The sequence below is a fragment of the Thunnus thynnus genome, chromosome 18 (genome assembly GCF_963924715.1).
Source record: "Thunnus thynnus chromosome 18, fThuThy2.1, whole genome shotgun sequence".
NCBI lineage: Eukaryota > Metazoa > Chordata > Actinopteri > Scombriformes > Scombridae > Thunnus > Thunnus thynnus.
In genome coordinates this window covers 14,304,582-14,330,684 of record NC_089534.1, presented here as the reverse complement: position 1 = coordinate 14,330,684, position 26,103 = coordinate 14,304,582, and the positions used below count along the sequence as shown (strand labels likewise).

General features: G+C 39.2%; 1 protein-coding gene and 1 long non-coding RNA gene across 5 annotated transcripts in view; both read left to right on the top strand.

Annotated features, from left to right (window-relative positions):
• Window positions 1-96: 96 nt before the first annotated feature.
• LOC137169257 (uncharacterized) lies at window positions 97-8,347 on the top strand. The gene is made up of 3 exons (XR_010924424.1): window positions 97-223; window positions 1,682-1,822; window positions 3,086-8,347. It is a non-coding gene; the product is annotated as an uncharacterized lncRNA (long non-coding RNA).
• A 1,744-nt stretch (window positions 8,348-10,091) lies between these two features.
• itsn2a (intersectin 2a) overlaps window positions 10,092-26,103 on the top strand; it is a 35,379-nt gene continuing 19,367 nt past the window's right edge. For 2 of the 4 annotated variants that reach the window (XM_067571619.1, XM_067571617.1), the window contains exons 1-7: window positions 10,100-10,188; window positions 16,490-16,562; window positions 21,428-21,520; window positions 21,638-21,701; window positions 22,108-22,283; window positions 22,645-22,863; window positions 24,848-24,941. In XM_067571619.1, the coding sequence (XP_067427720.1) occupies window positions 16,556-16,562; window positions 21,428-21,520; window positions 21,638-21,701; window positions 22,108-22,283; window positions 22,645-22,863; window positions 24,848-24,941 (653 nt within the window). In that variant the 5' untranslated portion in view covers window positions 10,100-10,188; window positions 16,490-16,555. Of the gene's footprint in view, window positions 10,316-16,489; window positions 16,563-21,427; window positions 21,521-21,637; window positions 21,702-22,107; window positions 22,284-22,644; window positions 22,864-24,847; window positions 24,942-26,103 lie in introns of all 4 variants that reach the window. The other 2 variants (XM_067571618.1, XM_067571620.1) reach the window with 2 other exon arrangements.

Below are 26,103 nucleotides of genomic sequence, written 5' to 3'. Positions count from 1 at the left end.
TATCTACAATCTATTTTAAAGACTTATCAATTCTGAGACATCTTTATTTTGGAGTCCTGGGTGCGCGCTGCTCTTTTGTCATCACTTCCTGTTGCAGATATGCATCGTTCCTCGTGCAGTTCAGGGGCTTTATTTACATGTGAAGTCATTGTTGGGAGGGACAGCAACGCGTGGCGTCTGGCGAGAGAGAAGAGCACCTCTGTGATTGTTCAGTTTTCATTAGGTAAGCATCTACTGTCAGCTTTGTCGTATTTGTGCTTTTCTCTCAGAAAATCGATTGTGAAGCAGGTTTCACCTCTTCAGAGTCGCAACGATACACTGAAAGTCCCATAAGAATCCATGTAGTTAACGTCTAAGACGTCCTTAAACTTTTGTATGTAATACAATTGACATTTTTTAAAAAGTGATCTTCTACAGAATGCCTTGCTTTTCCTTTACAAAAAAAATGTTAAATTTGACTCACATCTTTGGATAGTGTCAAAAAATCACAGCGTAACATTGTCATGTTTACCTGATGTGTCGCTGCACAGAAAGTGGGTGTTTTTTAGTGTTGGCGTGCTGCCATGTTTGGGCAAGTTACGCAACTATGACCGCTACATGCAAAACGACGCTGAAGTTCTGATTAGGGGTGAAGAGAATCATAAACATTGATATTTAGCGGTTGATTCTTCGTGGTGTCGCCACTTGAACTTGTGAAAGAGTGTTAGACATCGTAGCAAGCGCCTTGACGCAGTTTAAACCCACTTTCAGATTTTATGCATTCCGCGGACAGCTGTGGTCTTGCACGCGCACGCGGTTCCATTCTTACTTTTCCGTGCCCGCGGACACAGACGTGTGCACATGTGCCCGCTAGTAAACACGGTTGTAACGTGAAAACTTTCCAGAGTTGTAAAATCATGTCTGCGGATATTACGCACCGCTGTGCAATGTTGTTTTTATGATCAGCCTTTAAATGCAATAATGTGTTACTTCAACCAGGCTTTGATCGTCTCATTGGCACTTTAAACAACACATCCCTTGTATTGTTTCACACAGAGCTGCTTGGAATGCAGCTGGGGGGTGGAGGGGGGGTCTTGTATGCAGGGGCGGACTTTACCATTAGGCAAGGTAGGCAACTGCCTGGGACCCCCAACTAAAAGGGCCTAAAACAGCTATAGATGTATTATGATGTTTAGATATGAAAAATATTATTCTAACTCGTTGTACCCTAAAATAACTTACAAAAAGCCCCCAAATCACTTAAAAAAACAGTATACTTCTACTTCAGAGGAAAATATTATACTACTACATTTACCTGACAGATAAATGTTACTGGTTACATTGCAGGTTCAGATTTTACTCTCAAAATATAACAATAAAAATAGGATGCATTATTATTCATTAAAATATCCAGCATTCTCACTATGCAGCCATGCCGAAGCAGAAAGTATGAATTGGCCTTTAATCCTTCAGGTATACACAAAGTATGCAAACAAATATGTGAATAATGACGCTGGAATAGTAGCCGTTGTATACACAAGGTAATGTTTAATTTAGCAAAATATGTCAAATGCAATTCGTCCGCACACAAATAGGTGGTCAAAGATCATTAACATTTCACCATTTGCAAAACTCTGCTACTGTTTTTTATAGTGCGCTACATGCATGAATTAACTAAAATTAAAACTTGTGTTTTGCTCAGGGCTGCATTACACCCGCACCCTTCATCGCCAATTGCGCATAGTGGAAAAGCTGTCCAGACAGGACGGATGGATAGCAAGATAAAGTGTGGGCAGGATGTGATGGAGGAGTCTCCTGGCTTAGCTGAATCATGTTTTACGAGGTATGTAGTAAGCTTAAATCACACTAGATTTGCTGGTTTGTAAGAAAATATTAATTCACTGTTGGGCTGCAGCTAACAATTATTGTCATTATCAATTAATTTGCAGATGTTTTCTATTTAATCAACTAAATAATTGAATCAGTTTTGTCTATAAATTGTCAGAAAATAGTGAAAATTCTGTTTATAATCTCTCACAACCTAAGTTGAGCATGTTTTGTCCAACAAACTGTCCAAAACTGGAAATATTCAGTTTACCGTCATATATGACAAAGGAAAGCATCAAATCCTCACATTTGAGAAGCTGGAACCAACAAATGTTTGGCATTATTGCTTAAAAAATGAGTACAACAGTTAAGAGATCATCAAAATAATTTCGACAGATAAGCATTCTCAGCACTTTGAACTTTGAACTGCAAGTTGCCCAACAAATTTGAGAATGTTGGTGGGTGTGACCTCTCATTCAAGAAGTGTTTTTGTTTAGCTTTTTCTCATCTATGTGTGGTTAGCATGCAACTACCTACAGATGATACACCTGATTTATGTGTGAAACAAGAGGTCCATGTGTAGGCGGTGCATGTTGCTCACTGTATAATAAGACATGTCTGTAAGGAACCAAGTTGACAAAATTTTGGTTGAAAAGATTGTTACTAAATTGGCCACACTAAAATACTAACTAAAACAAGTTAATCAAATCATGTCAGCCCCTACACATTACTATTAAAGGAAAAGAGACCTTTGGGGAATTACTACCTCTTATTTATAAAAACAATGGCAGTGATTTTATTGCAACTTCTGGGTATTCTAGAGTTTGTGTAACAAGCATTATTCACTTGTGCACATGAAATAAAGATGTTTAAGTAAGTCTAGATTGTCATATTGCCAGATGGAAAAGGTGCTTCATATAATATACCAGAAAACACTATTTCTATATTTGTAACCAATGATTATTTTTTATTATTGGTTTATCTATTGTGTTTATTGATTCATTGACCTCTTTCTTTAGCCAAGAAAATGTCGATAATATTGCCAAATGTCCAACTTACAGGGATTCAAAGTGATGACTTGTGTCTTTTGGTTCAGCAATCAAAAAAACCCAAAGGTATTAAATTTACAATGACAATTAAGAGACAAACCAGCAAATCCTCACATTTGTGAAGCTATAACCAGCTTTCTTTTTCTTGAAGGACACAAAATGACACATGATGTTTCAGATAATGTGTGACTTAGAGCTGAGATATGTGTATCATCTCTTTTTTTCCGTAGACATAGAAGATCATAAAAAATGGAGAACGGGGACACCTGCAGCCTGAAGGAACAAAAGATGATTGACGCTAACACAATATGGCAGTGGCGCATCATGCTTGTAAAGAAATATTCGAAAAGTCCAGACCCATTCTATCATTGCAATAAAATAGGATTAGATTTTAATGTTGGATCCAGCACACAGAAAAAACTGGACTTAAAGTTGTTGACAAATGGTGTCATACTTGAGGTCTGTGACTTTGCTAAAACGGTTAACAAAAGTAAAGAGCATCTGATCCCAAACGTTCTGGAGAACAAGTTTGATCTTCGATTGGAAAGCGAACAAATATTAACAACTCGATTTCGTCTCAAAATCAGAGACCTAATCAAAAAACCACCCAAAGATGAACGAGAAGCTTTTCCTTACTTTGACACCTCATCTAATCCAGAACTTAACAGCAACAGCAGAAATGGACTGAACAAGGCATCTACAGAATGTAAGACTGAAGGACACTTGGTTGAAGTGGATGACAATGATGATAGTGAACAAGAAGACAAATCCAAGTGTTCACAAGCACCATCTAAGAAATACAGAAAAACAGAAAGTCTCTCAGAGGAGATAGATGGACTAAATGCTGCTGACAATGAACTTGAGGATGAATTAAAGTCTTCAGGTGAACAGTCAACAGAAGAAATCAGAGATGATGTTCTTCCCTCCTCATTCCCTTATTGTGAAGAAATTGGTCTGAACCTTGATGCTGGATCAAAACAAAGTCTAGATCCAGGTTTGTTGACAAAGGGTGTGATGTTAGAACTACTACATCTCCGTAAAGCAGTGACTGCATTCTATAGCCCTATTGTGCTGGCTGTGTTGGAGCATAATTTTGAACTTGACATAAAAAGTATAAAGGCAAAAAATCAAATTTGTTTTAAGATATCACACCTGCTGAGAAGGAGCAACTCCAATGCTGTCAAAAACAGCCAAGAGTTTAAAAATGAGCCATTTACCTTTGAGACAAACCCCATGAAAGTGCACAGAAAAGTGCAGACAAATGCGCTGTCTAATATGAGAGTCCCACTATATGAATTTAAGGAAGTAACAAAACGAAGGCAGTCTGATTTAAAAAGTAAACAAAAAAAGAGGGCTCTTTTAACAACAAATGAACAGGTAACCAAGAGGTGCAGAAGTGGACAGTCTGAACACATGGAGACAAATAACCATCAAATATTGAATGGCCATGGCTACACATGTCCTCTAGGAGAGTCTGATCTAGACTCAGACAAAGTCACAGATTCAGGAAACGCTGGCAATCAGGATCACTCACAAAACTCAACAAGATGTTCAACGTTGAGTCCCGACGTACCTAGAAAATCAAGTTATCTGGGTACTCATGAGCCTTTCCTCACCACCACTGATGGTTCATCCAGTTTACCAATCGTAAACTCAAGTGTGAACCCACCGTTTGTAAGTTACCCTGACAAAAGAGAGTCATGTAGAGGTGAAGAGCAAACACAGAATCCAAGAAATATAATAAAGAAATGCGACTTGGAACAAGAAGAAATGGAAACTGAGAATGACATGTGGAAGTTGCGTGCCAACCGCGTTAAACAAATTCTATCCGCACTAGACCGTTCATTCCAGTGGTCCAAGAAAGTTGGCCTGGATTTCAATGTTGGATTTGGCCCAAAGCAAAACCTCAGTGTTGAATCTTTGACTAATTCTATTCTGCTTGAAGTTGCTAAATTTGCCTTGGCGATGAATTCATCCCAACAGGATTTCATCATGGAGATTCTTGAGTACAACTTTGACCTCGAGATACAGAGTAAATACCTTAGGAGTACTTTTGAGCATGAAATTATGACTGCAGTGAGACAGCTGAAAGGTTGTGAAGATGCTGTCAGATTCTCAAAAGAGGTCTTTGAACTTCCACGTCCCATGTTATCATTTATAATGGCAAATCAGAGCACAGACAGTGTATCAAGGATGGACTGTGACCCCCCAGGTTCACATGCTGAAACTAAAGAGCATATTTCCCAGAAAAGCGAGAACCTTCATCCTTTCTGCAAGGAAATAGGTCTGAGGCTACACATGAACAATCACAAACCAAATGAAAAACTGGACATAAGAAAACTGACCAAAGGAGCAGTGACTGAAGTGACGAACTTTGCAGAAAAGTTGTGTGGTACATTTGAGCAGATATGTCTTGATATCCTCATACACAACTTTGATTTTGAATTGCAAAGTGGAGATTCTGACCTTGCCAGAGACATTGTTGTGCAAATTCCTTTTGTAAAGGATCAGAGGAATCTGTCAAATTGCGCACAATCTTACAGAAAATTGAAGCGCTTTAAAAAAGATTTCCCAGTAATGACAAAACTGGATTGTCAGAACAACCCCAGTTTAGATGCATGTACTACTGGATCTTCCCAGGCCTCAGATTTAGACCGAAATGTAGGCAGTTCCATTGACATTGATCGACAAAGTGAGGACAATAAAAATCTGTGGAAATTGCGTACTGATCGTGTCCAGCGCATTTTCTCAATGCCTCATATAGAACACTGCCCACTGTATTCTTACTTAAGATGCAAGAAATTAGGCATTGATTTCAATTTAGGATCTGGAGTAAAACAAAACCTTGATCCAAATTTACTGACCAATGGTGTCATGGTTGAAGTTTACACTTTTGCTACAGCACTGCAGTCAGCTCGAAAGCATTTCATTACAGATATACTGGAGTATAATTTCCATCTTAATTTGAAGGATGAGCTGTATCGTGTTGCCTTTGCACAGAAAATTCAGACAAAAATCAGAGTAATGAATTTATCTCGAAAATCTAGCACCCCTCGAATGAAAATGCCCTTTGAACTCCCTGACTCGAGGTGCATGGAAGAGTCACATCATGCAAGAACTACAGTCTGCCCCAAATGCTACCAAGACAGAAATGATGATGAAAGGCTTCATCAGGATGAATCTGACCTGGATCACATGCGTCATCCTCATCCAAATGCCATGACTGATGCAATCTCTGCTAGTGCAAACTGTTTGGCACAAAAGCCTACAAATGATCCGTCCACTGCCTTCCCAATGATGGAGGAAACAATCATGCAGAGTTACCCTAGCTGCAAGAAAATAGGTTTAAGCCTGTGTGTGAACGAGGACCAGCCAAAGGACAAGCTTAGCACCCATGTACTGACACTGGGGATTATGAATGAAGTGGCTCATTTTGCCCAAAAATTGTGTGGGGTATCAAAAAATAAGATCATAAATGAGGTCCTTGAACACAATTTCAACTTTGGCTTCCAGAACAGAGACATAAATCCTGCACTGCAGTTCTGCAGAATGATGACACAAACCAACAGAGGGCTTTCTTGGTTCAGTGAAGTTTTTGTCGTTCAGCCATGTTCTCACAGAGTCCCTGGAGATGTGAGTAAACTGAAAGAGGTATCTGCCATGCAGAAAACTGAAAGGAAGGAAACAACCAAAAAAAGAAAGCTAGCACTGCAAACAAAGAAGGAAAGAGCCTCACTACTAAGTCAAAATAAGCGTGTTGTAAAAACAAGGAAACATGTTCAGGATAGAAGACCGCGCTTTCCAGTTTGCAAGGAAATAGGTCTGGACCTTGATGTGACATTAAAATCAGGGGACAAAGAAAAACTGGACTTGAAGCTATTGACCAGAGCTGTAGTGTATGAAATACATAAATTTGCAGCTAAGAGAGCACGACAGTATTTCCCACGCACTGTGTTTGACATCCTTGACTACAACTTTGATCTTAGTTCACAACATTACAGGCGCTGGGAATTTTCCATAGCTGTTGCATCCCAAATCAAAACCATGGTCAAACAATATTGGAAAAAGCTAGACAGAGCACAGGAGGTCTTTGAATTGCCATTTGTGTTTGATCCCGAAGCTTCACAAAGGTTCGTAAAAGAGAGACAAAATAAGAAAAGTGCAAACACTCCCCTGGAAGAACCAAACAAGAAAACAAATGAACAGGGTAGATTCGTGAGACAAATGAGATACTGTCCAAATATCAATCGCATCCGTTTTCTCGATAATTTCAAAATTGAGGCACCTTGGTTTGATGAGGACACAAAATCCCTAACAGATTCTGATGCCATAATGCAGGTGAATGGGAGTACATGCAGTGCAGGTTGTGACAGTCATATCCAGGGTAACATGCAGATTAAAGTGGAGGGATATGGTACACATTATGGCGATATGAAACCAGAACCAGACAATGAGGAAAAACATCATCCACATGTCAAACCAGAGTCAAATACTGAAGATGTCAAGTATTTAGCCTCAGGTGACCCTGCAGGGTCCCTTGGATATACTTTAACTGTATGTCCGAACTCTGAAAGCAATATCAAAACAGAATTGGACACTGATGACGTCCAGTATTACATCCTGGCTGAACCACAAGGACCTGAAGGATACACTATGCTAGCTGTATGCCCAAACACTGAGGGTAGCTTCAAAACTGAATCATACACTGAGGATGTTGAGTATTTAGTCACAGTTGAAGGACCAGGATCCCCAGAATACTCTGTGATAACCATATGTCAGGACACTGAGAATGCATTGATCAAAGAAGAGCAAGAAAATGTGCCAGCTGACTCGTACATTCAGATGGTGGTGTCTGATTTACGTCAGGGAGTTGCGTCATACACAGAAAATGAAGTGGACATTAAACAGGAATGATGTCATTTAATGCTGCAGGAATGTGTAAGTGTGCAATCTTAAACAAGAAATAGAGATGTGGGAGCCTGAAATACAACAAAAAGATGGATGTGATTCACTACATCCAATTGTATGCTCGGAAGCTTCAACCAATAAAGGCTTAAGAGCCAGGGTTGGAAATGTTTTAAATTTATCTCTTCTTTTTTTTATGGTCAGCTGTGGTTTGGATTTGTATGATGAGTAAACTTTGTGGATTTAACCATTGAAGACATTACATTTTTTTTAAAAAAGTGTATTTTTTACCTGTTTTTTACCTGTACCATTCTATTTTTATTGGTGCCTTTTCTGACCTAATTTGTAGTCATGTATGTGTATTTTTTATGTTTTTAAAGAACAGCTTACTGACCATGAAAATGAACAGGTTTTGTTTATTACAAAATATGTGGTGATTTCTTTCTTACCTGTTATGGTAAATGAGTGTCTGTAATAGAATTATTTTTATACACTTTATGATACACTGGGTACATGACCTGGATCTTGATGGACTACTATATTGTTCTTTGCTGCTTTAGTACATTTTATATACATTTTTGAAAACATCTCATCTCTTTCGGTGTGTTCTGTTCATTAGCTCATTAGTATGGAAATACAGCATTAAATACTACACTAATAAGATTTGAATTGCTTTGTAACATTGGTGTTAAAGGTGTTTGTATATTTTGAAAGGTTTTCTTAAATGTAAGATATGTTAATATTCTTCCACATTTTTCCACTCAGTAAAAGCTTAAAACCATAGTTGAATAGTTGAAGCTGTACTGCTAGATGTTAAAACACCCCCAACATTTATGCTATGAAACTTTATTATGTAAGACAGACTTTTTTTTTTTTTTTGAACAGTGAAGTACAGATAAATCTCACTGATCCTTTTGACTGACTCATCAGTGTTTCAGGAGGATTAGACACCAAATTTACCACCTCAAATTGTCCTATGATCTCAAACAGAAGTGTCAGAGTCATTAGGGCTATGACACAGTAACCGGTACATGTAATACTGAAAGTGGGCTGTTGGTGGTGCTTTAGACCAGCATCCCTTGAGGCCAGCAAAAATCTAACAGACTCCACAAACCTCATAAACTGTGGAAATGCAATTAACTACAGATAAGTGCATCCCGGAGGAATTCAGACATCACATAGACCAGATAGAAAAGGAAATGATGTGAATCTTGCTCAACAAGATTATACAGTGAACTCCATACAGGATTTGATTAAAAACTCATGTTTGACTTAGGTTCTTTAAGTATATATGTGCACCCCAGTAATTAGTAAGAATAAAAGACTGATCAGGTCTAACAGAATTTGGCTGTGACCTGTCCGACAGCTGCGTCAAAACTTCAACAAACATTCAGAGACTTACAGTCAAGAAGGTTTGCCTTCACAATAAGATTCTTTAAGTGGCACCTTAAAGGATCAGTGAAAATAGAAAAGTGCATATACAGCTAGTTTCTGGTTAGATCATCAAGCCATCAGGCCATATGCAGTTTTCCTGTGTGACAGTATAGTCAGTCTAAAATTACGAGTTGACAATTAATTAATGTTCTGCCTAATTTTTACAGTCCATGTATTCTGCACATTAAAAAGTAAAGGATTGTAAAAAGTATAAAATACATTGTACACTGAGACGTCCCCATGCATTAAAAAATCTAGGGCATTGGTGGTTGGAAGCTGAGAACCTACATTATACAAAGACATATCTTTGGCCTCTCTCAAGGCAAAATATATAGGATTACAATCATTAAAAGTAATAAAATAAAAAAGGAAAGGAAATAAGGAATGAAAAAAATATACAATTCCTCATAAAACATAACTCCTCCTAAAGCTAAAATAAACATATAATTGGGAAATGACCAATGTCACCACAGACACCAGATTTTTTTTTTTTTTTTAAAAACTGTGAAATACAGAGAGATTTACCTGGCGGTGATAGGCTTAATCAGCATTGTGTTAACTCCTAGGCAAGGGCTTGAGTGATGCTCATTTATATGTAAAAGTCCCGCACCATAGCTTTGAGTTCTGGGTTTATGTAGGCTATGTTTATTTGCCAGGTTTTAAAAGACCTCTACAGATTATTGGGCCTATGATTGAGCTTAAGAATAAATTGAAAAAATAAAACCAAAGCTCAATAAAGAAAAGGGTTTCATCCTCAACAGCTTTTACTCTGATTCAACTAAAAAAATGTTCGCATATGAACGTCTAAGAGGATTATTTTGACAAACGTGACCGGAAGTTCTATGTTTAACTGCGCGGGTCTTGACCATTGACTGGAGACGCCCATTTCCGGTTGCACACACCCGCCCCGGCTGCTGGATCGGTTCCTCCCTCTTCAGCAGCCAGATTGCCATCCTGGATGTGTCGGATCACCGCCGCCTTTCTACTGCAACAGGTAAATGAGCTGAAATCATTGAAACGTTTAACAGGACAGAAGAGGAAGAAGTTATACATGCTGGACACTGTCACTGTTGACCTTGTGTTGGGTTTTTTTTGTAGTTTTTTTTACCTCTTCTTGGAAGGTAAGTGGATGTCCTGGTTATTAAATCATGAATATATAAGGGAAGGCAGTAACGTTAGCGTATTGTGGTTTGATCCCAGTGCTGCAGTAGAGCTGATTTTTTTTTCTACCTTAAAAACACTTGAATTTCTGAAACCTGTCACCAAACCGCCAGTGAGAGCCTATTGTCTGCGTTTTTACATAAAGAACACCGCTTAACAATAGGTTCTTCAGACCATATGGGCTACCTAAAATGCGTTTTAATAACTATCTTAATTGACATTAAAAGGTATGTTTATTTTATTTATTCAAGTTGACATAAAAAAAGGTTGTCTAGTTCATTTGCCTTTATACTGTCAATGACATAGGCTCTATTCCCAGTGACAGTGTCAATTGTCTTTGATGCACTGTACAATGAATGCTGGGTAAAAGATTCTTTAAGATGTTTTATTAATGTTAGAGCCATTGCAGACATAGCCTAACTGGAGATTTGCACCCAAATAATATTACTCCAGAGATTATTTACCCTTTCTCCCTGGAGTAAATTTACTATTCACAGAAGAGGGTGTGTTCACTGGAAATAACACAAGAGTCTAACTAACCTTATAGCAGTACTTATCTTGGGAAAAAATTACTATGATATTTCTGGAACTGCCCATAGGGGCCCGGTGAGTGTCTTTGGTAGCCAACCCAGCACACAGTGACCTTAATGTTATTTGCAGGGTTTTATTACATGTAGTGTTTATTGTCATTTTGGCTAAAAAAAAAAGTGATTTGAATTAAGACCCCTATCTGTTTTAACAGTGACAGTATGACCTCTTGTTTGAAGCCTGTCAGGTGTGTTTATTATCCCAATGTTCCCAGCTTTAAAGCCTTTGACATGGAAAGCTGTTATCAGGCATCTAGATTGTTTAACATCGGTGCACTTTTCCAGTGTACTATGAGATGATAGGGGTGCATTAGCAGTTTATGCATGCTCGTGTTCATTCACTGCGGTATAGACTAATTATAGAGATTGCTTAGTGTGTGTGTGTGTGTGTGTGTGTGTGTGTGTGTGTGTGTGTGTGTGTGTTCTGCTGCTCTCAGTGAAAACAGAAAGAGACGGCTTTCTTTGCTGAAGTGGCAAAGTCCGTCTAAACTGCAGTTCCTATGACATCTGGCACCATCCCAGCAGGGACTGTTGCATATCCACCTGCCAAGAAACAAAGCATTGCGTAACACACACATCAATACACACACACACACACACACACTTATTCATTCACTGTTGTGATAAAAGTGAGAACAAACGGACATTCAGGGTACATCATACAACAGTCAGATGATTGTCAGATGACAGGTCAATTTGCGTTTTAAGTGTTTTGGATGGGGAGTGTAAAGGAAGTAAAATAGGATTTGGTGAATCATTGCTGGATGTAACCCACAAATGTATCAGACGGATAAATATAAGAATGACTCGTCTTGTTGGAAATGTCCCCGATTTTCACCTGCAGCACAACAGCGAAAGGTGTGTGTGTGTATGTGTGTGTCTTTGTATCTGTGTGTTTCTCTGCTCTTGTCAATAGGCAGAACACACACACACACACACACACACACACACACTGGCTTCTTTCTTCCTCAGGCTCGGCAAAGCTTCCTGGGCTGTTTCTGCTAGAACAGGGTCCCTCTCTGTGTGAGGAGTGTGCGTTAGACACACTCATGCACACAGGCCGACACATTGATACGCACATCCGACTGGTCCAGCGTGGCGCACACAGGTGTCAATCAGCATGCAGGGCAGAGTCAAAGGTTCTTTGATTCATTTTCTCCCTCAGTGCAGTGGGTCAGCACACAACATTTGGCCTTTAAAGCGATTCACACTGTTCTCCAAACCAAAAACACTGAAGTGTTAACATTTTTAAACATCAGTATACCATCAACACTGAAGGGAAAAGAATATCTGGGCTTTGGCTGCTGCCACTGCAACCCGAACCCACATAAAAGGTGGATGGAAATGAATGGATGGATAGGTATATCGTTTTTAGCCAAATTGTGATGGCCATTAGCTCAAACCACAAACTAAATGTTGAACATGAAAGTTCATGGTTGAACTGGAAATAGCAGGTAGATAAAAATAATCTTAACTCAAGGTCTACTTACTTGCTTTTTCAGTTGTCATAGATATACCTCAAGTATCATCAGTTGCATGGCTGGATTAACCTGTTTTGGGGCCCTAGGGCAAAAATCTGGTGTTGGGCTCCTATTAACCACCCACCCTTTGTGTATTGTGAATACGCCATCTGGCCTCCAAATTTTCAGTATACACGGCAGACTGCATGTGGTACTCCTAATGCTGCTTAGCTGGAGGCTTTCTAAATAATAAAAGGTCATTAAATCTAGATTTCAACAAAGTGCCCCCTCACAAGATGGGCTGGAAGACTTGCTATCAAACAAATTCCCCAACCGGTTAATCAATGCAGTTAACAATTAATCAGTTGGGGGTCACTGTGGGTCTTGGGCCCAGTGTAGTTGACCATTCTGCCCAGTTGGTAGTCCACCTTTGGTCGCTTGACCCAAGTATGAAGCTTATGTCATTATAACAGGTTGAAAGCTCAGGAAAAAGCTAGTCGGGGGATCTTCAGTAAGACTATAGATAGAGTTACTAACATGATCGCATGTCTAAGTACATGAAAATAGGGGAGAATTTATTTTTCCAGTTAATCTTTTTAGAGATTTGTTCAGAATATTTCATCAGAAGTTTGCTAAGGGCTTGAAGTGGATTTAAATCAGCACTGTGAGTCATCCATGTTGTGAAATGCCTTCAATATCTATGTGCAACATAAAATCAATCAATCAACAAGGACCAAGCTACAAGGCAAATTGAATCAAAAATATGTAATGTCATTTCAGAAGTACTCAAGTCCTTTCAAGCACTCCAGGGGTATTTAGGAATGACAAGCAAACTGAGTGAAACGTTTTGTTGTGAGCCAAAGAAGGTGTAGTTGGTATTGATGAAGAGAGTGTCCTCTGTGCCTTCTGTTGATTCTGTGTTGTTTTAATCCAGGATATGTGCTGTTTGAACAGAGGAGGCCCTCAAACATAGCCAATAGGAGATACTTATCTTGTATTTGAAATCAAACACACCTCAGGGTAGAAAAGTGTTTGTGTATGAGGGTGGATGTAAGTCTGCTAAATACCCTCATACAGAGTGTTTGTATAAAGGAATGTTTTACACGTATAGTATATAAACACATGTACACCTACACAGCTCAGGGGGCTATTATGACAATGCTTCTATTTCAACTAGGCTTATACTGTAAAGGAATAGTTCAGCCAATAATACATTTTTTGACATTATTGCACTCATACTGGTTGAAACATTGAACCTCTGAAATACAGTGTAACATACAATGAGTTACCCACTCAGCTTAACTTGAGCCCAGTGGAAATACTTCTTTGTGGGATTGAATTATTGTAGGTGGAAAGGTCTGTCTCAGGATGATGACACTGTAGAAATTTGGTTGCATCAACACTGCATAAATTCAAACTTATATATATAACGCTATAACATTACAGTATATAGTTATATTGTCAGTGTTTGGTAAATGGTGATTTATGCATTACTATTGCAGTTGCAAGTTCTTGTGTAGAGATTATTGTTATTAAATAGTTACACCCATTAACTTCCAGGTGTAGCTGAGTTACTGACAAAACTAACGTTAGCTTGCTAATAGCTATATGACATTTTAGAGGGTAAAAGAGATAATATGGAGAACAGTCGATAAATTTAACCTAACCCTTGACACACTGCTGTTTAACCATGTTGTGAACTGGGAAGATGATAAATTACATTTCACAAAAATAACACAACGTAGCTCAGTTCACAAAATGACCTAGCATTAATAATGTAAGCTAGGTTAGCATAATCTGATATTTCTAAACTGCATGAATACTACAAACTCACATGACACAACACACATATTTCACCATGTATACATGTATAAATAAAACAAAAATCATACCCGCACTTACAAAATGATTGGTATTTAAGTTTAATGTATCATTTGCTCTCCTAAAACTGTAATTTCTACAAGATATGTTATAATATATTATGCTACAGTGACCCTGGTAACATAGTTGATTGCTTTTGATTAGACAGTGTCACAAATTATTCAGCAACTGATTTACAAGCTACTAATATCGAAACTAGCTAACAGATTTCTTAACTTTTAATGTTTCAACCCAATTTGATAAAACACTAGTTTGAAATTAGCTAACGCTATTAGCTACTAAGACCTTAGAGAGGACTTTACATGCAAACTCTGTATAGCTGGTGCAACCCACTCCTTTTATTGAGTTGTGTGTTTGAAAAGTCAGGACTGTTGATTCCCTACTGCTCTCTACAAAAAGAAAACTGAATCACTGCTTTGCATTAAGATACCCTGATAGGAAGATAGTGTCTAATACCCTAATGCAGTGACAAATGAAGATGACTACACATATCGTTAATGGCATTGCATTAATACAATTAACATATTGTTTGTAATTGCTTCCTTTGTATTTTATTGTCTCTAAATAGTTATTTCTTTAATGGATTTGCGGTTTTGGACCTTGAATGTCATTCATATTTGCTTGTGTACTTCATGTGTTGTTTATTGCTCATGCTATGTGTCAGCTTGCACACACGCACCAGCACATGTATTCAAGTGTATGCAGAGGCATACACCACAGTGAGCGGTTCAGTGCTCTTAAGTAATTGGCAGTGTCGGCATGTGCACAGAATGATTTATACTACAACAACCATACTCTCCCCTCCAGGAATTCAAACAAAAAGAAGAGAGCCAATGATGGAGGAATAGTGTAACAAGACTAGAAGGAGAAGGTGGGATGAAGGGAATTGGGTGGGAGTCATATGTGAGAGGATGCATGTTCGAATGAGGGATGAATAAGAAATAGGGGAGCTGAAATGGAAAAGATAGTGGAGAGTGAAGAGGGGAAAAAGAGTGTGAAGGGATGATTTTGCGAGAGCAGAGAGGACATTGCTCAGGCCTGACAGGAATCACAGCAGAGGAGAAACCTTGCTTGTTAGCTAGAGGCGAGTTCATACTGTAGATGGATGAAACAAGGGGAAATAATTGTCTGAGTGAAGGGACTAATAGAATCTGAAGAACGGGATTGCAGGAAGAGGAAATTGGGCTCAGATGGAAAAGAAGAAAGAGTGCCTCTGTAAAGAGATGTATAGTTTCAATTTGAAGTTTGGGGGAATATACTGCCAAAAAAAATGAACTGAAAAAATATCAGGAAAGGATAGACATGGACTCCCCCACCACCATCACCTGCAGAGTATTTTTATATGTCAGGGCTTTGCCACACTTCTGAAAAATGATAACACATTGGGCTCATTTTCCAATTTAAGAATATTGCCTGCATGGGTTCATCTGTCCCTTCCACCTCCTGGGAATCTGCCAGTGATCCCACAGAGAAATCTCATCAGGTGTCTCCCTGCTTATTGGCCACAGTGGATGCAGACTGCACTCGATAAACCCATACATCTTTATTTAGCCTAGTGTGTGTGATACAGATACTTGTGTGAATACTGCATATACTGTATTTCACATAATTTCACAAAATATTTCCACTCTAATAAGACAAATATCTTCCAAAATAGACACATTTATTTTCCTATTAAGAGAGAAAAAGCCAAATTGGATTGTAATTGCATAGGAAGTGTCACAGAGAAATTAACACTGGTGAAATAAAGATACACTAAGATTTACAAAAGATGATCTGTCTGGGATCTCAGAGCAGTGATAAATGCTGCCTCCTTCCCGGACCACCATCATTTTTTCCTCCTTCAGTGTATCCCTCAACTGTCGCTCCTCTCGCCTCCCTGTTGGCATTGTGTCTGCCCCTGCTCTCCCTTCACTTCTCCTCATCCTCCCCTCTCTGTCATCTCGTCTCCCCCCTCTCTCTTTATTCCCCCCCCCCTCCCCGTCCCTCCCTCTCACTGTCATCCCTCAGTGTACTAGCTGTTCACTGTGCCTTCCTTGCATTGTTAACAGGGAGATGAGTTTTTTTTCCTCCTCTTACACGCATTTATATCCTGTCTATTCTCCTAGTCATGTGCTCGTCTTATATGCGCTCACACACACACACACACTCCTCCGTGACACACACACACACACAATCACACTCGCATCTTTCCCTCTCTCTGCAGATGTCTGAGAGCTAGCCAGCTGAGTAGAGGACTTCCCTCTCTTGCCCGTGCTCTCCACCTGCAGCCATGAATGGTAAGAATACTTTTTATCTTGTATTTGCATGTGTGTGGTCATGACGTGCTCGTCAGCGGGAGGCAAATGCGCACTTTGGAGCCGGGTAGACAAAATGAACTTGAAGGGAATAGATGGATGAGGAAGACAGCAAGAAAAAAAAAAAAAAAAAAAAGCAGACAGGAGAAGAGACAGAGCTGACCAGCAAGCAGCTGTGTTGTGCCCTTTCTTTCAAACTCTCTCGTCACCTTCCTGTCAAGCCCGTGTACATTTTTGTCAGTCTGTAATAATGTTTTGATGTTTGAGCTCCTTTTATGTGGTGTGAGTGAAGACAAGACTTAAGATCGTGTTAATGGGATATTGATCTGGCACCAGAGTGAAGGATCAGACTTAAACTGAACCCGTCTTTGATCCCCATCTCATTTTTCAATACATTATAGCCAGCTGTACAATATGTGGTATGAATCTATTTTACAAAGTGAGCTTGAAGGAACATTAGATAATCACTTTTAATTAATTTTATGCTAATCGTGAGCTATTTTGGTATTTGTGTGTGCGTGTCGGTGTACAGGGGGACTATATGTGGTTATGTCTTTAAGGTGATGCATCTGATTTGTCCTTGGTGTGGACAGAGTTGCTAACTAGCGTGTGTGTGTGTGTGTTTGTGTGTGTGTGTGTCTGTGTTAATCCTCTTGTCTCCAGCCTTTGATCATAGAACAGTAGTTGCCGCTCCTTAAGGCCCTCTGTGGAAAATGCCTCGGAGATAGTGCGTGTTTTGTGTGCGTCGGATACATCTTGTCCACATGACTAATTCCGCAGTTTAACAAACTGCAAAAAAAAAAAAAAAAACCCACAACTACTTTAATCCCATCCAGTGAACAGACACTGGGAGAGAAGCAAACACAACACATCAGTATGTGATGAGTTTCTCCTTGGAAACAAACTGCACTCTCATTAATACAGTGAATCTGCAATGAGGCAATTGCAAAGTCATTTGTCTGTAAGTTTCCAAAACAGGTGTATAGTACGCAACAGTCCAACAGCAGAAGAGGAGTGTGTGTGTGTGTGTGTAGACTGAAATGCTGCAGCGTGCAGAGACTGTTGATTCACTGTAGCTATCTGAAACATCAACTTGTTCTCCCCAGGTGAAGCGTTTGATATGTAAATAGTTATGAAAGCAGTGATGTGGTGTTTCCCCAGATGACTGGCGCTGGGCACCTGGAGGTTTTGACTCCAGCGTCTCCTAAGTACTGCACAGCACCTAGACAACAGCACACAGGCTGACAAAGGGAAGTAAAGCCACACAAGGCTTTCTTTGCTGCAGCTGGAAATGGGATACAGTTTGTTTAAATTCTGCACAGGCGACGTTGCTGTGGAAGCTATTCCATCGGTATACTGTAGGTTTTTGTTTTTTTTTCTGTGGTTGGACTGTGTGTTATATTGTCTCAATATTGGCTGAAGGGCCCTTGTGTATTCGCCGAAGGGTTCGTGTTCTAGGTTGCTATGCAGAAAGCTGTTTTATATGCTCCTCTTGGTATTGGAGTTCAGGTAGCAGCCGTCACAGTGTGTCTCAGGATGGATGGGATGCATACATGTAGGTTAAAGGGATATATTTTTGATTTTATTTAACCAAATAAGTTAAGAATGAATTCTGATTTGCAGTAATGCCCTGTAAGAGTCAAAATGTTATAGAAAAACTGGGGAAAAATAATAAAGAGACAAGACAAGAGTGCTGGCAGTTTTGTAAAAGACAACAGGAATAATTAGATATTTCTTGCTGAGTGTTAGATGAGAAGATTGACACCACTCTCATGTCTACGACCAAATATTTGACTACATTTGTTTCATGTTTTGATGTAGTTTTGGATGCGAAAGTCCTTAAGTTATGTCCAAATTACATGTTTTAAAACTCTAAAGCCATAAAGACTCATCATAATTCACTTTTACGTGCTACAACTTCTGAAACTTGGCACCTTGTCATCTTACTGAATGGCCATATGTTTTATAACCCAAGTGTCCAGCCACAGGAGACCCCTCTGGATTGTGCCATTGCTGTGTAAGAAGCTTTGCAGTGCCCCACTTATTCACAGAGCATTCAGCCCCTCGCTCATACATGCGCTGAATCAACTGACAGGCCTGTGTCTATGTAGCCATGCTAGCTTCATGTCCCAGCGGCACTGTGCTGAATATTGCCTCCCTTTCTCACTTTACAATAGCTTCTAAACGAGGTCTGTCAAAGCCAACGAGACAATGTGAAGAATACTCACATCTCTGTGCGAGATTAATTACTCTGCCTTTTTTTTTTTTATGGCTGCATTTTGCTGACAACGCCAAAAGTAGGTCGGGGACAGTGAGCTGCTAACATTAGCTTTGTCAGGGAAAAAGCATATACCTGAACAGGTGTTATCGTGGTGATTAAAGGTAGAGTGAGTTTGTTTAGATACAGAAACCAGCTCAAGGTGATCGGGCCGAGTGCTTTGTAACAAACACACTCTCTCAGTAACAGCTGGTAGTTTTTGAGTGTATTTGCTCATACATTCAGGAAAGAGTTGAATCTTTAATTCCACAGTTGCTCCGGTTTAATATTCTGGCTACACACAGTGGACTGCTGTGCTGTAACTGAAGCTCAGCAATCCATTGTGTCATTTCTCAGAGTGTGTGTAGTCAGGCAAGCTCTGATGGGGTGTTTGGGTTAGCATTGGGTTGGGGGAGGAAGTTCCATCATGGGCAGGGTGGCATTTCCTGAAACTGGTGAATAAATTACAGCCTGGATACCAGCTCTATGAAGACATACACCCATAATAGCCCAAAGAATTGTATTTTTTTTCCAGTAATAATATTACCATTTTACCAAAAAATGCAGTAGTTTTTGTCTGTAGCTTTATGACTTCATTCCTACTCTGAATCTTTTGTATCTAACAGAGATAAGGAACAAAGAACATCCCTTCATCTTTCTCTCTCTTGACAATTGTCTTGTTTTTTCATATGTAGATCAAAAGCTGAGAAATAACTAGCATAGCATGTGTGTTAACTGTTTGCACAAATCATATAATAATAAAACAATATACCAAGGCAGTAACATCTGTGAAGTAAGCTCATTTAAACCGGGGTTGTGTTTAAATACTGGCCCAGATCCTGTGCCAAAATGTAGTCTTCCACAGTTTTTATTGTGTTACTCCCCAAATACAATTTTTGTCCATTTCTTTCCTTTAGTTCCTGTCCTTTCATGTTATTATACAAACAATTTTTTTTTTGTTTCCATAATTTCTTATGACAGCTCTTGTTATATCCAAGGCTTAGTCTCCAGTTAGATTCTTCTATTGATGTTTTTGTCTTTTATTTCTTTTGGTACATCATTTATTTAGTTCAATGTTCACGGGAGCTTTTAGCCAATGGCAGGATTACAAATTTGAAGGAAATATTCTTAACAAACTAAACATGTTGTTTTCTTTCCATACTAAAAATCAGTTTTGTGAAAAACCTCTGTAAACATTTTGTTTGAGGTTTGTTTCCACTGTGATCGCTATGGTAACAGCACTTGGCATCAGGGAAGCCCGTCTGTCCCTGTCGAGCAGAAGGAAGATGAGCTGGTTTGGAAGTGAGCTATGTAAGAGCTGATAGAAAACATTTCCACTGATTTTTCTCAGTTAATTCTGTGACATTTCAACTATCCACATCTGTAGCATTGGCTGTTACATCAATCTACCCGTGTCTACTTTCTGAATGTAGTTTATAGTAGACACACTAGTCCATCCCTTAGCTACCCTAGTTCAACTTCTTCTATTGTGTATTTTTTCTATTTCAGATGTCAGGACTAATTATCTGTCATTGTCTCCTTATCTATAATTCTCTCTTCCATTCAGCTACCACCATATGGAAAGATCCATCTGTGCATCATGTCCACACGGTCAATCCTCTTCTTAAAAACTGCTCTACAGCGAGTACTTTCTCAAGTAATGAGAAAGTATACCATGATTATGTTATGATTTCATTAATTTCATGGATTCCCTCATGATTAATTGATTTTTGCCATTTTTCATCCCGCTCCATTAAATACATCTTATGAAATTGAGTAAGAATTGAGTTTCATACGCCTCACCCAGCACATTTTACTTGATATTTAATTCATGGCCAACCCTGAGCTTACCTTGAGATATGCAAGAGTGAAAGAAGCTGACTGGACGTTTTTATACATTAATCATTGTCGGGAGCTGGCTGAGAGAGGTTTCATCTGAGGGAGGAATTCTCATTTGGGTTGGAAATTATACAGACTCTTTGGATGGTGGAGTGAAAAAAGATACTGTATACTTAATTCTGTATTAGCATTTCTGCTTTTGGGACTTTCAATGTGTTGCTGCATTTGTGAGTGTGTTGACGGGTGGAGCGGAGCACACATACATTATGGTTAAAACTGTTGAGCTTTCCTCTTCTATAGAGAAAGTTATATCATCCTAGTAGTGAATGTTTTGCTAGTAGTGTATTACAAGAAAGCAGGATCTCCTTGTATCCATGTTCTTCTCCCATAGTCGTAGCAGTAACTGCTGTGGACATTGTGTATTTAATCACGGCCCATTGCAATGTATGTGTGGTATGCATGCATTTGGGACTTTGCATTTCCGTCATAACTTTTTTTAGTGGTTTTAGTCGCATTTTCTGTTACTTTTTTATTGTGTTTTGATGTCTGTTATTCAAGATTTCAAGATGAAATAAAAAATATATTTTTCAGCTTGTAAACAAATTTTCTCTTGGCTCACACGTTATGATCTCTTATTTTGTTTTTGCCGAGCCTCTACTCCCGCTTCAACAGAGTGCACTTTTGAAAACAAGATTTTAAAATGCTGTTTCGTTGCAAATTTGAATAACTTTAAACTTCGGTTTTTGTCCAGGTGGAGCCAGTATGTGGGCTATCACTCCAGAGGAGAGGGGGAAACACGACAAACAGTTTGACACCCTCGCCCCCATCCTTGGCTATGTCTCAGGTAGGCTGTCATCATAACAAACAAACTAAATACGTGTTAATTATGAACATCCGGTAGTGCCATTAGTGATCCAGCTGTAGCATCAACGTGAGTTTAAACATTTGTGTCCATCTGCAGGAGAACAAGCCAGGAAATTCTTCCTCCAGTCTGGTCTGCCTGCTTCTGTGCTGGCTGAGATCTGGTAAGAACAAACTAACAACTTTGTCAACCTAAATTATCCAAAATTTATTGTTGAGCCAGAGTGGGTCAGTAGGTTCTTTTTGGTCTAGGTTAGTTTGGTCCTCTCGGCCTGCTTTGAACGTCCCATTGAGGGCTTACTTCCTTCACAGCCTGCCCCACCTAGTAAACTGTGTGTGTGTGTTAGAGAGAGGGGGGGAGAAAGTGAGTGTGTGTGTACTGCGATTAGATTAGACAATGTGTGTGCGTTGTTTGTATGAATAACAAGACTGGAATTCAATCCACCGGAGCCTTGTCCCCTGTGTCACTCTCGCCTTTTCTATTGTCTCAATAAAGGAGGAAAAAATACAAGGAATACACCCTTCGCTATAAACAGATGATGTAATACCTCAGCTCTCTCTCTCCTGTAGGAACCTGGCTGATATGGACAGCGATGGGAAGATGGACAGACTGGAGTTCTCTATCGCTATGAAGCTCATAAAACTCAAACTTCAGGGGCGGAACTTACCTTCCGTTCTGCCAATCATCATGAAGCAGCCTCCCATCTCTAATTCTGCTTCAACCATCCCTTCATCAGCACGTTTTGGTAAAAAAAAAAAAAAAATGAAGTGATTACTACTGCACTCCAATTTTAAAACCACTATGTTTTAACTCTCTCTCTTACTACATAACCTCTCTCAAGTACAATTTTGTCAATGACCGAGTAAATGCAACTGATACATTTGAAGAATCTCACTTCAAAAGGAGATAATTATATGTTTTAATATATACAGTATATTTCTACTCTTGAAATGATTGATTTATAAAATCATGGTAGCTTTTGAAGAATAAAGGCGATGAAGGTCCTTGATTGACACAAATAACACAGCAGATGTGTCTTTTCCAAAGTGAAAATAACCCATTTTTTAATTAAACTTTTCATCTCCGCCTGTGTTTCCTCCTTTTAGGAATGGGTTCTATGCCAAACCTGTCAGTTGGTCTGTCATCCATGTCAACTATGTCAGCCATGCCCATCCTAACACCTATCCCGGCTAACCCCCTCATGCCCTCTATGCAACCCCTGGTGCCATCAATGACTCTGCCCCTCATCACCACCCTTGGAAACTCTGGACTCCCCAACGGCAATATCAACCTCCTCACACCGCCTCTTATTCCCAACAGTGCAGGTTGGTTCTGCAGTGGAACCACACTGATCTGCTGTTTGGTCAAATAAAGACATACGTTGATTAGCAGATAAGCACCCATCCACTCAGCTACACTAATTTTCATTTCATGTAACCGGGATATTTCACTAGCACATGTCATTTTGAGATTATATGCAAAAGAGAGGAACATGAGTGTTAAAAAAAGCACTGAATAGCATAGATAAGAAGCTTGTGCTTGGTTATTTATATTAACTTGTGCACATGCAAAGAAAGCCACTTCTGTAGAGCTATAACTGGGAACATAATTGTAGGTAGTCTATAAAATTGGTCCAAGGATAAATGTGCTCAGGCATGTTCTCATCTTTTTATGTACTTGAACTTGGTGTAAAATTACTCAATATTGGACACGACCCTTAAGGCCCCTGGAGCCTGTTGCACCAGCTACTCCTAAATTTAAAATTAGCTTAATTATAAAGTAAGTGTTTACTAAGTGGAGATTACACATCACTAAAGTCAAACAGATTGCACCACACAAATTAGTTCTTATATAGAGATTAGTTGGTACAGTTGGTATAAATGTACTGCTCGGTGCTGCTAACTTGCAAAGTTAGCGTTAGCTTGCTAACAAATGACCCGTTAAGAGTGAAGAGTAAAAGAGATAATATGATATGGTTGACATACTTTATAGTACCTGACACTTACTCAGAATGTTTTTAATAATGAAAACTGGGAAGCTTCAAATAAACACACAACATACTTTAAATTATGCTAAACATTATGCTAATAGCATCTGACTAAATGGTGTCGGTTGAGTTAGAAAACACTGAATGAAGACACACTGGTCTCTCCATATATTGTATAAATAAAACAAAGTCATACCTAAATTTAGAAAGGATTGGCAATTAACATTTAATTTATTGCTCTCTCCCCTAAATGTGTTATTTTTGACAGGTTGCTGTGTTAAAAAACCAATTCTCACATTACTAATGTCCTAAGTAGCAAATACATTTTCAAAGTTTTAATGTTGCAACCCAATCACAAATGAAACTAGCAAGCAGTTTCTAAGATTTAGGGAAACTTTATGCACAAACTTAGTAATGGATTTACAAATAGAAGGAGCAGCCTAATCCTGGTTTGCAATATTTAGTGTATTCAGGTCAGTTATTCAGCTCTTGAGCTTCAGTGACGCAGTGTTAATGCAGTGTGGATTATACATGCAACATGAAAGGTCTTCACGTTATCAGTCTACCTCTTCCCTGAGATCTTCTATCTGTCTCAAGGTGCACACATGCATGACACTCGAGGTATCTATATTTACAGTATTTGTGTATGTTTAGGTATGCAGTAAGAGCTTTTCATTACCAAGGAGATGAGTCACACTGTCTTCACAGCTGTTACTGTACCTATTAGATAAAAAACAGTCATTGATATCAAGTGTGGGTGCACATATAAATACTAATTTTATCAGTATTTCTTTTTGGATTTCTCTTTTATGTTACTCTGTTCATCTCTCACCTCCTCCATCTGTCCTTTGGCTGCTCTCTTTAATCTCACTCTATCTCTTAAAAGTACAGTTTTTGGCAGTGCAATGAGCAATCTAATGAGCGAGTGTGAAATTTCTCTATTATTTGATGTTCCCTCAATCTTTATCTCGAATCCATCTGCTGATGAAACGATATCAGTGCCACAGCTCTTGAGGCTAACCCTCTTTAGCACAGGGGTTGCAGACAACTGTGATCGCTTTGTTTTTAGCCAGATGTCAATAACCTTGCTGCTGGAGCTCTATGTGCTGCGACTGTAAAGTATGAGGAGATAAGATTAGATGCACACACATTCAAGGGCAACCGCACCTTTGCTGTATGATAAAGATTGATTGCATAAGAAAAACCTATGCTCATACTATATGAATTTACATGCACGCATAGGCGCATTCAGACATTACATCACCTTGAATTTGTCAAAATGATGTTTAACCACTAACTGACTGCCCCCAACTGTTTTTCAGCACTCCCACTCTCTGGTTTCTCTCCTCCCATGGGGTTTTCTCCATCCACCGGCATGTCAAAGGCCAACTCTCTTCTGGACCTTGGATCCAGCAGGTGAGTGTAAATAAATACATACTGCACCATTAGCAGCTTATTTTGTACTTCAGTTTGGATCCACAATGTTTTTAAGTGGCACATGTAGCATATCTACAGTTGATCAGTATGATCCTTCTTTTTTATCCTGAAGCCATTTGCAAAAACCACACGTACTCTATCAGACTTTGCACGTCATGGTCCTGTTGAAGCATAAATTTAGAACCAAGTAGGTCATTTCCAAGTTTTATCACTTTAAAATGTACAATTCATTATGCAGTAGTTTTAAGGGAAAAGGCTGCTACAACACTGGTCTAACTCACACACGCAGACAGCCCATTAGTTCAGTGCTTATAAAGTAGCAGAGTTTTTGCAGGAAAGGGATTGAGGATCAGAATGCAGGCAGAGATGAACCAGTTAGATAACAGGCAGAGCAGGAAGGGCATTTTGAAATCAGATGTTCTAGTTGGCAACAGTAGGAAGTGGGCTTGTTCAAAGCCACAAGCATTAGAGGAGAACAGGAATCAAATGGCATTTTTACATGGAGAAGTCACGATCGCTGTGAAATTTGTTTGATGTCTTTAAAACGAAGAAAAGTAACGGAGATGTAACATATGTACAGTTTTTTAGGCGATCTGTTCTATTTGTCACCAGTGGATTTTAGTACTGCACTTGAAAGCACTGTAGGCCAGTTTAACTAACAGCTGGCGTCCAGTTATCAGCCATGAATGTTAGCTCAAAGTGAAGCGGAAATATGAAATGGCAACTAAAGGGATTTGTAGCACCGAAACCCTGCCTGGAATATTTACACTGGTGGGACGTAATAAGGAGCAAACAAAGAAGAAACCGGTGTCTGGGAGGTTTTGTGCAGTTGCAGTGAGCCAGTTTTCCAGTAAAAAGACGACAGTAGTATCTAATGTCGCCCTTAATCCTCATCATGGTGTTTTGTGTCGTTTGGGAAAAGGATGGGAGTAGTATCTGATTTCATTGTTTTGAATAGTCCAGTGCTTCGTACAAAAACTCTTGACCTCAGGCGTAGATGGTAAGACAAGCATCAATAAGGGCACCAGAGTGCCAGGAAGTCAAATACAGGTTGGTCCAGCAGCTACCCAGATCACTTTAACCTCCCTGTCTTAATTGTGACACATTGTTCTTTCTTGTTTTTGTTTCCAGACCCATAACA